Below are 19,156 nucleotides of genomic sequence, written 5' to 3' on the forward strand. Positions count from 1 at the left end.
CCCAGTACCCTGAGCTGGAGGATCATGACTGTGGGAATAATCAACTCCCCTTGACCCCAAACTTGAATGGGATCTGCTGCTCCAGATGGATCCCTACAAATCTATGAGATTAATCCTAGAGCACTCAAAGAGCTGGCTGATGTCATTACAAAACCTCTCTTGATGATTTTTGAGTGGTCTTGGGAATCTAGAGAGGTACCAACTGACTGGAAGCTGGTGAACATTGTCCCAATTTTCAAGAAGGGCAAGAAGGAGGACCCTGGAAACTACAGGCCTGTCAGTCTCACTTCAGTGCCTGGTAAAATCATGGATTATTCTGGGAAGCATTGAAAAACACCATCTAATAGTGGTGTTCTGCAGGGCTCCATCATTGGCCCAGTTGTCTTTAACATCTCGGACATAAATGACTTGGACACAAGGACTCAAAGGAATGCTAAGTAAGTTTGCTTAGTGGGAGGAGCTGTCAAATTCCTTGAAGGCAGAAAGGCCCTGCAGAGAGACCTCAACAAATTAGAGGACTGGGCAATCATCAACCATATTAAGTTCAAAATAGGTAAGTGCCGGATTCTGCACCTGGGACATGGCAAGCTTGGTACTGTGTATAGACTGGGGAATGAGAGGCTGGAGAGAAGCACTGCTGAAAGGACCTGGGAGTCCTGGTTGATGGCAAGTAGAATATGAGTCAGTAGTGCCCTGGCAGCCAGGAGGGTCAACCGTGTCCTGGAGGGCATCAGGCAAAGCATCGCCAGCCAGTCGAGGGAGGGGATTGTCCTGCTCTGCTCCGCACTGGGGCAGCCTCACCTTGAATATGGTGTGCAGTTTTGAGCACCACAATATAAGAAAGATATTAAGCTCTTAGAGAGTGTCCAATGGAGGGCAATGAAGATGGTGAAGGGCCTTGAGGAGAAGCTGTATGAGGAGTGGTTGAGGTCACTTGCTGTGTTCAGTCTGGAGGAGACTGAGGGAAGATCTCATTGCAGTCACAACTTCCTTGTGAGAGGATAGTAGGTACTGATCTATTCACTCTTGTGACCTGTGGGGGGAAGCGGCAGGCCCGCTAAGCCCCTAGAACTTGACGAATATAATGTATTGGACAGTATAAGACCATTCCCGTGACAGCAGAGAAGCTAATTAACTGTTCCCATGGACAGAGCAGCCTTGAGAATCTGGGAGTTAGCTAGAAAGGTGAGAAGCAGGATAAAATGTACAAGGACAAAGATGTTGGCTGTGTTCATGGTGCAGGTGTTAGTGCTCTGGTGTTTTGTAAAAATTATATTTACAGAAAGTGTGGGGGAAAATGTGGGTTAGCTGCCTCAATAAAGGATGCTGCTGCGCTGACACGGCAGACAACTCTTGTCTCAATTCTCTGTGTGTGTGTGTGTGTGCTTCTTCTATCGACCAAACCTAACCAATACAATAGATACCCCGCGACAGTGACCAGTGACAGGACTCGAGGAAATGGCATGAAGCTGAGTTGGGGGAGTTTAGGTTAGATTTTTGGAAAAATGTTCTTCACCCAGAGGGTGTTTGAGCAGTAGAACACACTCCTCAGGGAGTTGATCACAGCACCAAGCCTGTCTGAGTTCAGGAAGCATTTGGACAATGCTCTCAGGCATCAGGTGTGATTCTTGGGGTGTCCTCTTTAGGGCCAGGAATTGGACTTGATGATCCTGATGGATCTGTTGCAACTTGGCATATTCTATGATTCTATGATTTGGCTCAATGCTTACAGACTGTTAAGTCACCTCACCTACATGTGCAGAGACCTAAATGCTACAGAAATTCACAAAGTGATTCTTATTCACTTGTCTTAGCCTTTAAAACTCTATGAATTCCCCACTGCAATGCAAGAAATTCCCCAATGTAGAAGTGGTTTAAATGTATTTCACTGGGAAGGCTCTGAAGCATGGCAGAGCTTGCTGCCTAGAGCGAGCTGCCTTCAGCCAGCTTACTTATATGGTAAAACCCCATACAACCCCCACACTTAAGTACCTGCCCTAGTACTTCAGTTCAATTCCTATGTATCCCTTCCTTATTGCTACCCTCCTCCAAATAATGTATGGCCAGCTTGTTGCCATAAGTCTTGATAAGGAGGGCTTCACAGGCATCAAGACATGTAAATTAAGACTCAAAAATTGTAGCTTAGCAACTTCAGGTACCTACGACAATCTAAACCTTAGGCATTTTTAAGCCTTATTCTTCTGGCTATAGAGGATTTTCCGGTGGAAGTGAAACCGAGAAGAGCTGTCAAAGAAGTTTATCTACCCTAGGTAGGAAATGTAGCACAGCATTTGAGTAGTAGAGCAGTAGAAGCAGCTGTGTGCCTCCGGTAAGGAACCTAGAACAAATATATCCCTGGGCCCTTATACTCTTACAACCTATGCAATCATTCTTCATGCATTTTTCACAAAACGTTTGGTCTAATGGTGATTTTTGGTTTGGGGTCTTATTTGTTCCTTATCTGATTTTTTTCTCTGTCTCCTGAGGGGTCATTTGTTTCTTATCTGCATGGGTTACTTCTATTGAAAGTCATGGTTATTTTCCAGTTTGCGTTGGCTTCAGCATATCTAAGCAATAGTTCAAGTTGAGTGGGAGTTCGCAGCTTGTGGTCTAAGGCTTCAGCAACTTTACCTATTCAGGCTAAGCAAAACCACTCAGACAAAAGGATACAGTTGAAAAAGGTAAGTTATCTAAAACTTCACAATCAGATGAGCATTATTTGAGTTCTGGTCCTCATAGCAAATATTTCATCCTCACTGAAAAAAATCTGTTTCAGGGTTCTGTAGATAAATAGCTCCAATTCAGTATGAGGAAAAATAAGTGAAGAAATTGCTAGACAGGATTCTGCATCATAGTATCGGGGAGAAACCTAGAAATGCCTGTTGTGAATCAGTAGCCTGTTCTGTAAAGAATTTAAACAGATCTCTTTGAACAGTTTAAACAGATCTCTTTAAAAACTTAAAACAGAGAATAAATGGATAATAACATTTTCCACTGTTTTGACAGTCTGACAGTTCTTGACAAATTCTCTTACAAGAAGGTCCCTAGTTGGCCATGTGACGAATATTGTCAGAATCTTAGAAAAGAGAGTAAGAGACATAAAATAATAAAAATAATAATTGTTAAATATATGAAAAGTTGAAAGAAGCGATTCAGATGTACATAGTGTTGATGAATCTACTGTTACTACTGATCAAGTAAACAGTGCACTTATATTTTTCACATAATCATGCTATAGTCAGAACCACACAATATTAGAAAGAATTTTAGAATTATCTAAACAAACAGTTGTTGGAGTAGAAGAGAGTGACTGGCAGAAATATCGAGTATGGCGAAAAATCTATGATCCCTGAAAAGACACTTTCATGCCTGAATGGACGCATATGCATCAAAAGGACATTCACACACCGAATATGACAATCACTGGACTGACTGTTTTCCCTTGTTTCACCCCAGTTATACCCCAGTTTATTGTTATATAGTTGTGAAGTTCTCTGTACCCCAGTTTGTTATTTGAAAATTTGTGTCCTCCATATTGTCTTTTTCTTCCCTCACAGTTTTCCCGCCAAAACTTGTTTACTCCCTTGTCCTCCCCTGCTTTCCCACTCCTCTGCCTGTGATTGGTTGTTGTTTGGTGCAGTGCAGAGGTAGCTCCTATTGGTCCATTCCCCTAGAGACACCCAGATTCCACCCACCTTTACCCTGTTGTCCTATCCCAAGAGTCCTTGAGTTGTCAGTCCTTTGCTCCTCCCCTATCCTGAGTCCAGCCCCTGTTCCAACCCTATATAAGTCCTTGTTTGTTCTAATAAAGTTGGCATTGCAGCACCAGACCTTAACTGTGTCAGAACCCTGATTGCAGTGCCTGGTCCCATTTTCCCTTTACCCCTGCGGGCCATGGCAAACAGTGTTACCAACTTTACACTCATCATTTCATAGGGAAAAAGAAGTCATCATTCTGAGTTTTCACTGTGATAACTAAATTGTTTCATGGTACAAATCAAGGGGGAAAATTATGCTAACAATATCTAATGACTTATCATAATCATATAGAAAATTCACCGTACATAAAGTTAAAGGACAACCTTAAACTGGCTAACACCAGGCACTGCTTTGCAGGGGGCAAGTGGTTTTGGCTATAGTATCAAACAGTAAGGGACAATGCTCAAACAATATGTACACGCAAAATTTGTGCTTTGAAGGTGAGTAGGTATCTGCTTTTCCATGTTTCTTCCTATATGCCCCACATGAGCCTTCTATTTCTCATCAGCGATGACTTCAGGCCTCATTAACTGTCACCTGCCACAAGTCGCCAGCAGTTTTTGCATAAGTTTTCACTCTAGTCTTTTTCTCACATGGACTTTAATTAGACTAGGTTGTACTAGGTGTTTTAAAATTAATTGAGCTCTAGTGCTATGTAGATTTTATACAGTGTCATATGGATTTTAACTACAGTGGTCCATTACTCCTGTAACTGAAGTACAAGTGCCCATAAACCCATTTCCTATGAAAAAGTTCATACAGGGGAGCTGCTAGATTCAGATTTGCCATTTGAGCCATGGAGTCCGAGTGTCTTCATTTAGAACTGCAGAGTGAGTAACAGTGCAGAAAGATCAGGAAGCAAGACATAGCAATGATGGCTCCAGTCCCTCTAGACTGAGCAGAAATTGCTAAGCTGACACCCCATTTCAGCAGAGGTAGTCACGGTCCACATCCAAATAGTACTCCACAGACTATACAGTAACAACGACTTTTTAAAAGGGGACACAAATGTGCCCTTAATTAATTAATCCTTAAGACTTCTGGAAATTATTTTTAGTATCTACAGTGTCCTCCTCACCCTGTAGACAGTGATAAAACCTGCAAGAATGTCTTTGTAGTAAGTTTTGTCTTCTCTTCTTGGCCCTTTACCTATGGTGCTTAAGAATAAACAATACAGGAAGATCACATAGTCTTGTCCTATCTAATTTCACATAGTATACATCTATTCATTGCTAAATGATTGCTGCGCTGCCAAGGGTGCTTTTCAAAGGCCAATTCAACTGCAACTATCCAAAGCCAACTCCAAATGCAACTATCTTTGTTTTGTGAGAATTTACATTTTCCCTGTTCACTTAATTTAAAAAAGGACATAAAATAGCTTTGAATTATTCGTCTCAACTGTAATTATCTGTTGAATTTGTTGTAAACTACCAGAAAATGCATGAGCCCATCAATCCAATCCTATGCTCAGAAATCAGTGTAAAGCCACGAGATGGTGCCATCTCCATCACTCAACAAAGACAGGTCTCCCACTCCAAGTGTCCTTCACATTACTGGCTATATCACTCATTCACTCTGACTCCTGCAATCTTGTGAGAAAAAAAGTGAGTTGAGAATGGGAAGAAGTTAGGGAAGACTCCATCATAACTTCTGGGATCAGCTGATGGGCTGTCTCAGTTTAAGGAGACTGAAGTGTTTTGCTAAGGAGGATGAGTTATGAGATAGACCAAACTCTTCTCTCTCAGCAATCGTAAATCCGAAATTAAGAGGCTCCAACTGAAGAAGTATGGAAAAAGGAAGAAATAACAACCCTTTATTAGAGGATATATGTATATTGGCAAAACCAGCAAAAGAACACAAAAACAACTAAACAATAATCCTGTAACCAAAAGTCCCCTTCAAAAAAAAGGAAACTGTTTGATACTTCTCTGTCCTCTGGCGAGATTCTAATCACAGTCGCCAGGGGGCGCTGTTGGATCCCTGGAGGAGCAGAGCCTGCAGTTGCTCAGCGTTGGTCGGCAGGGGGCGCTGTTGGGCTCTGGCGGTCGCTGTGTGAGGCGCCGGTGCGTGGGAGAAGCGCAAAATGGAGATTTTTTCCCCCCACCAAGGAGGGGAAGGGGAAAAAGGGGAAAGGAGGGCAGTTTCTTTCCCATGAAACTAATGATGTCTGCAGCTGGCTGTGGTTGGGACTCGATGAGCACAAAATGCTGCCAAAACATGGGATTGGAGGAGGGAAAAAGAAAAAACAACCCCCTCCCCAAAAAGTTCCTCTGCAGGATACGCCAAACCTCTCCGACGAAATCTGAGCAGGTCCAGCTGGCGACAGAGCAGATTGCAGGCAAGTCGAGGTTGCAGAACAGCCAGATGTCCAGGTCAAGAGCAAAACGGCCAAACGGTCGAGAACAAAACACACATCTTGCCACTGTTAAGGCAAAAAGTGAAGTGCCTCTTCCCAAAGAGAGGAGGGGAGAAAAACTCCCCTCCCTTCCCTCCCCCACACCCCAGCCTAGAGAAGGCTATCAGCCTGGAACACAGGTCTGCCAGCTAGTTCTTTTGTATAGTCAATTATTCCTTCCCCCTCCCTCGTTCAACACCTTCTTTTACAGTGAGACAGGAAAAAGGAAAATTTCTGCTTGGATTTTTAGAACAAGTAAACCTATGACAGGGCTGAACCTGCCTCTTCCCCCATAGGGAAGCCTACTGGGTAAAATCTGTACTCTATGTGTGCTGAATTATTATCTTGAACTAGCTTTTTGTTAGGGATTAGAACTTGTTAGTATTTTGCTTTGAATTAGTATATTGCTTTGAATATGTTTTTCCAGTCAGATATTATCACTGGAAATCCTCAAACCTTAACCTGTCCCAATTATATTAATAAAGACTGCCATTCTGTAAACTGTTGAGTCCTTCAAGGGTACTGACAGACTAACCAAACATTAAGGGTTTGAGAAAATCTCCCCTTGTCATGTGACAGCTTGAACTAATTTTTTTTTTCAGAGAGGTGGGTAAAGATAAAATTCAAGCCATTTCAATATAATAACTTGTTTAAATGAAAAAAAAAAAGATTTTAAACTTTTTCAACATAGTAGGCATAAAGAATCAGAGAAATAAAAAACATTTTAATGTCAACAAGTCTATACTGATTTTAAAACCAACACAAGATTCCATAATGTAGGATATAAACAAATATTTGCAACCTAGCTAGGCATGTAATATATCTTCAACTGTGTTCATCTATTTTTCACACTACTATCAATATGAATGACATTCTACATGTGTATAGTTTATAAACCCCTATTTAACTGCAAGACATACATGCAGGTTTCATCCTAATACCCCTGTCCAAAAAAAATCAGAACTGGGCCTACCAGAAACGTACATCATCTACTTTACTTTACATTCTGCTCAAAAGGAAGACAGTGCCCTTTTACCAAGACTACATTTTTCCATCAACACTAATTTCTCAGACAAGTCAATTGGTTTTGACTGAAATCCAGGTTTTATTTGTAATGCCTTGTGTTTCCTGACAACTACTTTTATGAGTCAAGAAAAAGGCGAGGACATGTAGCAAAATATGTTCAGTGTCAGACTTTAAATTTATCCTGCAACAGTACTTCCAGATGGTAAGATAAGTTTGTATTATTTTGCACATGCAAACATAGTATCTCCAATTCTGTTTTTCTTTCTATGCCATGTTGTTTTTCAGTGCTTTTGAGTGACTTAACAAATTTAAAATGAAATGCAAATTCATAAATCTAGTGTAAATTATATTTATAGATACGAAGTATAAATGAAGTATTTATAATGTTAAGTATAGTACTTCATAACTTCTTTAAAAAAACTAGAAGATCTGTCAATATACCAGAGAGACCTCTTTTGTCTACTGATATGTTAGACTACAATTTTGAATAAAATTTGAAGATCAGATCTCAGTTGAAAGTGTTCAAGTGGCTGTTGGACTCCTAAAATTTCTGTTTTGCCAAACTACTGAATGCATTTCTTTGACAATGGCAGGAAGAATATAATTATTCTCTAGTTTGTACCTTGAACTACAAGAACTGTCTTTCAAGTTTAGTTGAAATGTTTTATTGATAAGAAGACCTCGGACTTTTTATTGCACAGCAAGAACGGATGGATTCTGGAGTGGTTTTGTCTTTGGATTTCAAAATGTTTAAGCAGTTCAGGCTCAGTACTATGGACTTACGATTACTACACTTTTGAGCAGTTACTACACTGCTGCATGTATAATTGAAGTAGTTTAGCACTTACACATATTTCACCTTGTCCTGAGGAAAAATTTGTGTGAGCAAACATTTCACCATGATTCAGCTGATTCTGAAGGAAATTAAAAACCGTGTGTCTCTGAAAGATTTAGAAATGAGGCATCCCTGCACTTTGTGTTTTGCTGCAGTTATATTCTCAAATACTCCGAGAAATAATTCAAAAATTTTGATGGACCTATAAGATTGATATAATTTTGGTTTTGGGGGACATATTAATGAGTTCATCCTGCTTTATTTACTGTACTTCATTCTTTTGAGTCAGAGCCATTTTGAAAGCACTGTCTGCCACACAGAAGAAACAAGGACAAGAATTTTCAGTGCTCCAGTGTGGGTCCCCCATGGGCCACAGATCATGACACAAAAGCTGCTCCTGTGTGGGCATTCCACGGGCTGCAGCCTCCTCAGGGCACAGCCACTTGCTGTGGTGTGGGGTCTTCCTCAGGCTGCAGGTGGGCATCTGTTCCACTGTGGTCATCCATAGGCTGCAGAGGAACAGCCTGCTCCAGCATAGTCTTCTCGGGCTCCAGGAGAATCTTGTGCTGTTTCTCCCACATTGTTCTCACTTCTTTCACAGCTGCTCTACAGCCTGTTTTAGCCTTTTTTATATAGGTTCTCAAGAGGTGACTGGATTACTGTTGAAGAATTTAGCTGTGCCCTGTTGTGGCTCAGTTTGAAGCAGACAGAACCGGCTGTGCCCAGGACAGGGCAGCCCTTTGTCTCTTAGGGAGGCAGCCCTCCATCCCCACAAACCTGCCATGGAAAACTAATACCCCATGCTATAGAAAATAATATAGAAAGTAATAAAATATAAAATACTTACTGTTAGTTTCAAACCTAATTATTGCAGTTCCAGGAACAAGTTGCAAGGTAATTCTGTTCTTCCTGCTATCAGCAAAGAAAGCCTTGCTGCGGTGTGGCAGAGGAACCTGTGGAGAAATACATCTGGTACAGGTAGCTCAGCTAGCAAGCTGCAGATTGAGCTCTGGGTGGGAGCCTGAGGCAAGAGGCAGTGAACTGTTAACACTTTGGTTAACAAAGGGCACGGTCGAGTGTTGCCAGCCAGGTGGATGGACACTGGGAGACACAGCAGGAGCTGAAGACTTAGGAGGAGTAAGACTCGTGTGCAGCTTGGACTGTGAGGGTATAAAAGCCCAGGGGTACCTTGGCTGGGAGTCTCTCCTTAGAGGCACTCAGCTCAAGCTGTTTCTGTGTTACTGCATGGGGAACAAATTGATTTGTGGAATGGGACATCTGAGACTCTGGTGTGGGAAACCTGGGGTCAAACCCCTAGGGAAAACTAGTCTGACTGTGTGAGTATATGTGTACAGAGAGTCAAGCGAGAGCCATCCGCTGGGAAGGGCCTCCAGTCCCAGCAGTGAAGGTCTCTGGTGTGGGCTCTGCCAAGAAATCTTGTGAATGGTCAGACTGGGAAGTTTCCTGAACAAACCTGAGCACAGAGGACTTCAGTACAACCACTCAGGGTAAATATGGCCCAGTGTGATTCAGCATTACCTGAGCCGAAAAACAGCCTGAGACAAGCTCTTTGGAGACAGAAATTCAGTTCAACTTGCTTTAGCCATTATACCAGTAATAGTTCAGCCATTTTTGAACAGCTCAGTAATTTCTACACTTGCCTAGCCTGAGGGAGAAAAATATCCAAAAAATCTTTATAGCTATCTCACACTTAAATCCTTTGGACAAACTGAGGGGTCCAGCCGAAGACAAAAACATGACTGAGAGACTGGAGCATCTCTCTTATGAAGAAAGGCTGAGGAAGCTGGGACTGTTCAGCTCAGAGAAGAGACGACTGAAAGAGGACTTCATCAGCGTCTGTAAGTATCTGAAGGGACGCTGCCAGGAGGGTGGAGCCAGGGTCTTTTCAGTGGTGCTGAGCAATAGGACAAGAGGCCACACGCAGAAACTGACACACAAGAAGTTCCACCTGAACAGGAAGAACTTCCTTACTGTGTGGGTGACTGTGCACTGGAATAGATTGTCCACAGAGGTTGTGGAGTCTCCCTAACTGGAGATATTCAAGAACCGTCTGGACGCAATCCTGTGCCACGGGCTCTAGGACGACCTTGCTTGAGCAGGGAGGTTGGACCAGATGACTTCTCTGATGGTCCCTTCCAACCTGACAGATTCTGTGTTAACTCACACCTTACAAGCAAACAAGAGCAGCTAGCGCGAAACCCCTGCATTTCCCCTCAGAATCTCTGTACGTACGGAGAGTCCACGGGAAAGACCGGGCCGAGGCACGCCGAAGTGCGAGGCCCCCACCGGCTCCCGTAGCCTGGGCCAAGCCGCGCCCCTTCCTCCCCGGCGCGCAGGGGAGGCGGCGGGGCGAGGGCAGCGCGGAGCCGCCCCCCCGGGCCGCGGGGCGGTGCGATCGGCCGCGCAGCTGCAGGAGCCGGGGCGGCGGCGCTGCTGCTGGTGGTGCCGGGGCAAGATGGTGTTTGAGTCGCTGGTCGTGGACGTTCTGAACCGTTTCCTCGGCGACTACGTGGTGAACTTGGACAGCTCCCAGCTGAAGCTGGGCATCTGGGGAGGTATGGGCCTGTCTGCCTTCCCTTGCTGCCGCTGCGTCCCTTCCTGCCCGTCCGGGCTCGCCCTGCCGCCCGCAGGAGGGAGAGGCTGGGGCGGTGTCCCCGGGCGGTGTCCCGGGGTGGTGCCGAGCCGAGCCGAGCCGAGCCGAGCCGAGCCGGGCCGGGCCGGGCCTGCCGAGCCAAGCAGGGCCGTACTGAGCCGTGCTGGACCGCCTGCCCGACAGCTGAGCCGCCGCTCCACCTGCCTGCAGCTTAAAAATAGCCGTGGGGGCGGGCGGGCTGGAGGCGGTGTCCGCGGTGGGCGCGGGACCGCCGCCTGCGACAGCAGGGAGCGGCCGGGCAGGAGGAGCTGTGGGGAAACAGCTGGCGGGGGGCAAAGAGAAACCCAGGGAGTCATGGGCAGCCCGTGGTCTCTGCTGATGGGGCGGACCTTCGCTGGCCGCGGTGCTTCTGGCGGTCGCGTAAAGTTTGGAAGGACTGGGCGGGCAGCTTGGAGCTGGGAGCCTGACCCGGCTCTGCGGGAATGTGAAACTGGCGTACGGGCGGTTTCCCCGCCCGGAAATGAACTGAGCATAAACTCCAGGGGTTTGGATGGTATTTGAGTGTCAGGGTCGTGCTCGCGGGAGTGAGTGGCCTCTCTGCGAACGGCAGTGACGTCCCGTCTCGTCTTGGTGCTGTCTTCTGTAGGTCTACAATATTTGTCACTTTTAGCCTTAAAAACCCAGGAGTAAAGCCTGCCTTGATGTTTGCAGAGGTGATGACCAGCTGTACTAGGCGAGGTAGGCAGTGGTCTATAGAATTAAATTAACATGCCAGTTGTGAAGGCAGGAGTGTTCTGTTTGAATGTACTTTCTTGAGGTCCCTTCAGTAGGTACAAGAAAACAGTATCAAAGGTCTATCAGGCACAGACGTGTGCAGCGACGAAGCGACCACTTCCAGGGTGCATTCCAGGTGTCTGTAGCGTCAGCAAAAGCAAACACAGGGGTTCAGGGTTTTTTACAGGTGTGTTCATACATCTGTAGGTGTGAAGCACCCTCGAGGTATTCCCTACGTGCAAATCCATTCTTAGATACTCATATACATTAATCAGATTTTGTAAGCTTCTCCTGGAACTTTTTGAATCATGGACATTTTTGTTTTCATGCTTCTGTTTTCCAAAATGACATCCTTATTTGGTTTCATATCTGCAGTAATTTTCTGTCAGTTAGTCAAGGCTTTTGTAGCATCTTCATAAAGTTCAGTCTCTATATGGAGTCTTAACACTGCAACATGACAGGTAAGTGCTGGAGAGAAGGTAGTAGTCCTTGATCTATAGCAGTAAGGCTCAATATAGCATATCCATTACTGATTAAGAGAGTCTTATTTGAAAGGTTTGATTTAGTGTATCTTTCAGCAAAACTGTGTCATCCTAATTATTTGATCTGTGTACTGAAGTTCTGAAGTTGTCATAGTTTCTTTCAGTTGAGGGAAGGCAGGTAGAATATTTAATGTAAGATATGGAACAATGTGTAAATCTTTTGGGCAACATTTATACATTACAAAAAAAGAAAAGTTTATTTTTCTTGCTCTGTAGATTGCTGGTGGTTACTCATGGCAGCTTATGCCTCTGTGAGGCAATTCTTATGAGATTAGATGGACTTTAACTGTCTTGCTTATTTTTTTTTAATTAAATCTCAATAAATTTTACTCTGGAGTTTTGATATTCAGGTGGTTTTTTTTAATGTACATGTAACTTGATTTTGTTTTTATTATTGCCTTTTCAAGTAGTTCTTATTTTTTAGAGGCTTTAGTATATTTTTATTCAAATGAAATTTCTCATTTCTCAGAACAGTGCTTGTGTACTACAGCAAAACAATTTTTTTCTCTACACAGCCTGTTTACTTGCTTATTGTGAAAATGGGTATATAAAACTATCTGTGTCTTGCTCTAAGACACCCAGAACTGCTGTGTAGCATAGGTGAAGCATCACCTTAGGAGTTTATTTTTTTCCTGGTCTACTGCATTATGCTTTTTTGCAGTTTAAACTGTGTTAAATGGTCTGTGCATCTGCAACATTTCTTTCATTCCAAATATCTCAAAGGACCTAGAAATTGCATTCTGCTAGCCAAAAGGCAGTAACTATTAGTAGTAATAGCAGTAGAGTACTGTTTTTATATGGAGTGCATCATTGATTAGCAGATTCCAACACTCACAGTGTATCTGAAGTCTACTGATAATTTTTTTGGCTGGCTGTTTACTAAAATTCTGGAACTAAGGTCTTTTAAAAAAAAAATCACCACTATTTTTTGTCTTCATATTTTGTGTAAACTTCATAGTTTTTCGTGGTTGCCTGCATGCTCCCAAAGCATTTCCATTACAGCTGTGTGTTTCCATGCAGTGTTTGTGTGTCATGATAAAACTGCTAAATTTTACATAAATCATGTAGTATTGAAATTAAATTTTCCTAAATCTATTAAACGTTCTAGTAGTGATTAAAAAAAAAAGGCAAGTTGTGTGTTTGGGGTTTTTGGTTTGTTGGTTTGGTTTTTTTTCCTTCTAACAAATGGCCACTGCTTTTTGAGTACTAGAGCGTTGCACAGGTGCAAGCATATAGCAGATGCAAGCACCCCCCCTCTCCTTACATAATGGTAATTTGAATTCACTTGGGGGATGAATAATATCTAATAATTTTTTCTACCTTTAATGACCTGTTTAAACAGGAATAATTATCAGCATAAACATAAGTAGGAAAAGCCTGGCAAAGACAGTATGAAGTGGTCAGGAGGGTTCACAAGCTGACAATGCTGTTGGTAAAAAGTAGAAATGCTGTTGAAATATGTGAGCAGGAGTGTTGGGTATTGATCAGATTCCAGCTGAGGTGTTTTCAGTTTCTGATCTTTCATCTCTGTTTCTCTCATCTGCCTTCCTTCTCCCCACCTCTTATTTACAAGACAGCACAGATTAATTAGGTAAAATCTGCGGATTTTTATGTGGATTAATTTTCTTTGCCCTCTAACTTCTGTTTACAACCATAACAAAATTTCAGTTAGGCCTCTTTGGTGAAATGGTTTACTGAGTGTTACTGTGTTTACTGAGTGTTACTTCTTGCAAGCTAAATCCTTGGTAGTAGACATTGGTTCATGCACTCAAATCTGTGACGTTATTTTGAGTATCTAAAATGAAAACTATAAGCCTGTTTATTCCAGTATTTTGACAACTGTTTGCTTTTGTTGAATTGTTTACAATGTCTAGAGATCAGTAAACATAAGAATTTGTTTTATAGTGTAGCCTAAGTAAATCCCAGACTGTGCTATAAGTATTTATAAATGTTCTGGCTTTTATTATTGTTTTGGCTGCTAACCTACATGTTTAAACCTAGATATTTATACAACTCCAACTACTTGTATGTACAGTTTTCAAGGTTGCTTAATTGAGTAATTTTCAACCATGCACTGGATGCATTTCTGTCATTGAAACATCCAATTGCTCCCAACAGGGGTACACCACCCCTACCAAAAAAACCCCAACCAACCAACAACAGAAACAAACAATCAAATCCTGATGTATTTTTGTATTCTTGCAATTAAAGTCTATTGTCAGTGCTCCGAGATAGTAAAATTCATTAGCTGTGTTATGTCCTGTAACAAGCCTCCTTGATTTTTCTGTTTCTATTTATGAGGGCTTTTGGTTTTTTTGCCTCCTACCCCCAACAGAGCAGTCAGGATTCAGTACAGTTGCGCTCAAATCTATGTTTCATTGCAAGTGAAATGGCTGAGTGTGATAAAGACTAAATTTTGGCAATCAAAGAGAATACTGACAGGGTCAGTAGCTGCATTTTAGATTGTGAGTGTGAGTGCAAGCTTTCCAAGGTGTGGTGGCTTTGGAAATAGGAATGTTTAGTCAATCTCTTATGTTCTCTCTCAAGTGTAGGAAAAAGAAAGGTTACCTAAATATACAAAACACAGCACCTCTTTTGTTAGCCTTTTCTGTGCTTTGATAGTCCATTCACTGTGGTCAGACCCTCAATCAAGGTTTTTGTAAGTAAACTGTTATATTTTAATAAATGTGTTTCAGTGATTTTGTACTAAAATGAGATATTTTGAGTTTTACTAATAGCTATCTTTTCTAATGATTTTACTAAAACCTTAAACTTTTTAACTGTAAAATCATAAGTATAGGAAAAACAGTGAAGAATTATGTACCGCACTTCCAAATCCCAACATTTGATGTAGAATTGTCAAAGTCTTTGTGTTTGAAACATTACCGATACCATGTTTATTCTCTGCCATTATGATGTGCTCAGGTAAAATGAGAAATAATTATGCCATCACAAAGTATTGTTTGTAAATTGCTTAAGATAATCCTTACTTTGGTTTTGGAAGCATCAGGGCCCCCAAATTATTTTAACTTAAGTAATTGTGCCTCAGCTGAAATGTGTCGTGTGTCAGACCCTTGATAAATGAGAGGGCATGTTGACTTAGCAATCAGTGAAGAAATTCAACCTAGTTAAACTGCTTCATGTGTTGTATAGTCTTAAGGTTTCCATGTCAGTGTTTTTAACATGGCTCAACTGACATGCAGAAATTACATGTTGTGGCCTGTTGCGCCTGGTAATTTGGTTACAAGCCTGAACCTTTGCTCTGGATACCATTAGGATTACTTGCTATGAATATAATTGCAATTAGTGATGTCTTCTTGGAGAAGCAAATAGGGTTTTTTTAGTGTTAAAATAGTCTCTGCAGAGTAAACTTTATCAGGGAATAAGTTTAGAATAGAATTGAACCCAGTGATATATAAAACTGTCACCTTATTGTTACCCACAAAGACTATGTAAGTTATAGTTACTAGAGTAGTTATAGCCTATTGTTGGGAATGCTGTCTTTACCTGTATATTTTTTTTCTCTTTTCTATTCTTCCTGGCAAGATGTATGTATCGTAAGGCTTAAAAGCAGAGTCACCAAATATCAAAAAACATCCTTCTGCATGTAGTATTTCTCTGAAAAGGCTGATGTCAGCATTGGTCATTGGTCACAGCCAGCATAGCTTCATGAGAGGGAAGTCCTGCTTATCCAACCTGATTTCCTGTTATATAACCCACCTAGTTGATCAAGGGAAGCCAGTTGATGTAATCTTTTTTGATTTCATTAAAGCTTTCAATAATGTATCTCACAAGATTCTACTGGACAAAAGGTCCAGCACACAACTGGGTAAACACATCATGTGGTGGGTGAGCAGTGGGCTCATGGATCAAGCACAGAGGGTAATAGTGAATGAGGTGACATCAGACTGGTAACCTGTCGCTAGTGGGGTTCCACAGGGCTCCATCTTGGGCCCTGTGCTCTTCAACATCTTTTTAAATGATAGAATGCAGGACTAGAACGGTTGCTAAGTAAGTCTGCAGATGACACAAAAGTGGGAGGAGCTGTTGACTCCCTTGAAGGCAGGGAGGCCCTGCAGAGAGACCTCGACAAATGAGAGGACTGGGCAATCACCAACCATATGAGGTTCAACAAGGACAAGTGCCAGATTCTGCACTTGAGGCAACCCTGAATGTTTGTATAGACTGGGGAAGAGATGCTGAAAAGCAGTGCTGTAGAAAGGGATCTGGGGGTACTCACCTTGAGTACTGTGTGTAGTTTTGGGCACCACAACATGGGAAAGATATTAAGCTCTTAGAGAGTGTCCAAAGGAGGGCAACGAAGATGGTGAAGGGCCTTGAGGGGAAGCTGTATGAGGAGCAGCTGAGGTCACTTGGTGTGTTCAGCCTGGAGAGGAGGACACTGAGGGGAAACCTCATGGCAGTCTAGAACTTCCTCGTGAGGGGCAGAGGAGGGGCAGGCACTGATCTCTTCTCTGTGGTGGCCAGTGACAGGACTCGAGGGAATGGCCTGAAGTTGTGTCAGTGGAGGTTTGGATTGGATACTAGAAAAATGTTCTTCACTCAGAGGATGGTTGGGCACTGGAACAGGCTCCCCATGGAAATGGTCACAGCACCAAGCCAGACAAAGGTCAAGAAGCATTTGGATGAAACTTTCAGGCACATGATGTGACTCTTGGGCATGTTCCTGTGTGGGGTCAAGAGTTGGACTTGATGATCCTGATGGGTCCCTTCCAACTCAGCATGTTTTGTGATTCAATGATATGTCAGATGTATAGAGTTCTACTGGAAAGTGATTATAAATCATAGCAATGAAAAAATTAAAAACATTAAAAAATTCATAGTGTTTTGTGAATGCTACAAGATGGATGGTTTAGTTTACCTGATCAACTCCTCTGGAACTGTTCAACAACTTGACCCAACTCTTCTAATGTATTAATTTTTGAGGTTTGGGTCCAATTTCTCAAAATTGGTAGTACTTTGAGCAGTTGTTTAATGCCATTAGTACTACATAACTGCAAGAATATTTCTTGCAGTTAGACCTCCCGTTTCCCCCTATGTTTTGCCATTTCTAACATGAATCCCAAAAGAAAAACATTTTAGGTCAATTCAATCTTTATTTGTAATCTCAAATAGTATTCCTTTCCAGGCCTGTAATCTGCTTCTGGTTTACTGAATCTCATTGGTGTCCCTGCTCAGTTGTATCAGGTGTCTGTTCCATGTGCATGCATTAACACTGTACAATTAATTTTAAAGTAACCGTTTCAGAAGCTCCATCCATCTTGTAGAATTTGAAGACGACATTGCTTCAGATTACATGCGTGTTTTTTAAATTGTGACTTTTCAGGTCCCTTCCAGTGTTTCTTTGTTATGGCAAGTGTCTGATGTGAAGTATATGGTAAAAACCGATCTTGCAATTCAAATTTTCTTCATTCACAGTGTACTGAAGTTAATTTTTGTCCTAAGACATTTAAACGTTAGATTACTAAAATGCTTCCTGGGAACTTTTGTAAGCTTATAAATAAAACTTGCAAATGTAAAATTTTTGAGAGCTAAAAATTCACTAACAGATAATTTTGCTGGATTTCTACAAGCATGGGAAGCAGATGGTTGAGGAAAAAGAAGCAAACTTTTAATTTCAAGATGGGTCCTTACAAAAATGTTTAATTTCCAACGTTTTTACTTTGCAGAATCTCAGATTCTTTTTCATGGGTATACAAGCTCCATGAGAAAATCTCAGGTATTATTTTGTAGCATAAATGAACAGTCTAGTCTTAATCATCTTTCGTGGATATTTGAGGTGTAGATTATGGATATTTTCCACAGCAAAGAGTCTGAGACCACAGGTTGTGGACCACTGTGGCACCCCACCATAAAGGGGAAGAGAGCACCCAAGATTCATAGTTGCCTATGGTCAAAAAAGAACAACAGAAGTCACTGTCTGTAAAAACTTACAAAGTTTTATTATTAAACTATACACACAGCATGGAAATTGTTATAAGTTAGTCCTTTATAATATAAACACATGATGGTATATTTTTAATAAGGGATAGGGTGAAAGAGAAGAAAGATTAAAAGAGAGGGTAAGAGAAAGAAAGGAAGAAAGATCACCAGTCCTGGCTCCAGTGTCAATGCAGCTGATGTGATGTCCAGGGTCCTGGGGCACATGTGTGCCTGAGCTTTGGGGGAATACCATTTTATAGTAAAGGTTTCCTCACCCTTGAGTTAAGTTTCTTGTTTTCTATGCAAATGAGTTACCATGTGCAGTATGTTCTTCCAGACCTTTCTGGAATGGATCAGAGGGCTTTGGGGATCTTTGGTGGTCCCTACTTATTGATCTTTGACCAACAGTCCATGCCCACTTCTTGACCTCATTCCTACACTTGTGCTGTACTGTGTTGTGCTCATCTTCAGGAGCCAGATCATGGACATTTATCCCAGAAGAGTTCTGCCTTACCTCTGTATGGCCCTCTTTTCCTTTCGCATCCTGTTTTTTCTCATGGTATGTTCTTACCAGCAATTCCTGATTGGCTCCACGGCTATCTGGCTACTGATGTTTAAGACATACACATCAACCCCTGTATTTTCTGGACTTCTGTAACCCACTGATTCAGACTTCGGGATGTTTAGTATGCACCACTACTACTTTTCTTATTGCAGTTTTACTTATTGGCTTCTTTTCTTTTAGGAGCTGTAGCACTGAACAATCTGGAAATAAAAGAAAATGCCTTGGTAAGCTAGTGAAAATAAAAATATAACATGAAAAAATTATTCATGAACAATGTTTTGGGTTTGGTGGGCATTTTTTAGTTCTTATTTTAGGATACTCTGTCTTTTAAGTGGAAGCTTACTGGTTTGTTTTCTGTACACCTGTGTGGATTATTTGATTAATTTTAGATTAAATTTAAAGGTGAAAGTATATGCCTTTTTTTTTTTTTTTTTACATGAGAGAACTCTCTGCAATTGCTAAAAGAATATGTTTAGGTCAAAAGGAATACTGGAAGATCTTTTTTTCCTATAGCTCGTGAACCTAGAAACTTGCTCTTGGGAATGTGTTTAGCCTAGCATGGCTCAACAGTCTAAATGGGTAGCCTAATGTTTGCTTATCTATTATATTGAATTTTTTTTTCAGTGGTCGAAAGGTAAATTTGTTGTTAAGGTTGTCATAATGTCTTTTCCTGCATGACAACATTTCACAAGTTGCTGAATTG

At 41.8% G+C, this 19,156-nt stretch overlaps 1 protein-coding gene across 8 annotated transcripts in view; it reads left to right on the top strand.

Annotated features, from left to right (window-relative positions):
* The first annotated feature begins 10,431 nt into the window (after positions 1-10,431).
* The window catches only part of VPS13A (vacuolar protein sorting 13 homolog A), a 102,699-nt gene continuing 93,974 nt past the window's right edge, over positions 10,432-19,156 (top strand). For 5 of the 8 annotated variants that reach the window (XM_032676940.1, XM_032676941.1, XM_032676942.1 and 2 more), the window contains exons 1-2: positions 10,434-10,591; positions 18,634-18,677. In XM_032676940.1, the coding sequence (XP_032532831.1) occupies positions 10,492-10,591; positions 18,634-18,677 (144 nt within the window). In that variant the 5' untranslated portion in view covers positions 10,434-10,491. Of the gene's footprint in view, positions 10,592-18,633; positions 18,678-19,156 lie in introns of all 8 variants that reach the window. The other 3 variants (XR_004354829.1, XM_032676945.1, XM_032676946.1) reach the window with 1 other exon arrangement.

The sequence above is a fragment of the Chiroxiphia lanceolata genome, chromosome Z, assembly GCF_009829145.1.
Source record: "Chiroxiphia lanceolata isolate bChiLan1 chromosome Z, bChiLan1.pri, whole genome shotgun sequence".
Classification (NCBI taxonomy): Eukaryota; Metazoa; Chordata; class Aves; order Passeriformes; family Pipridae; genus Chiroxiphia; species Chiroxiphia lanceolata.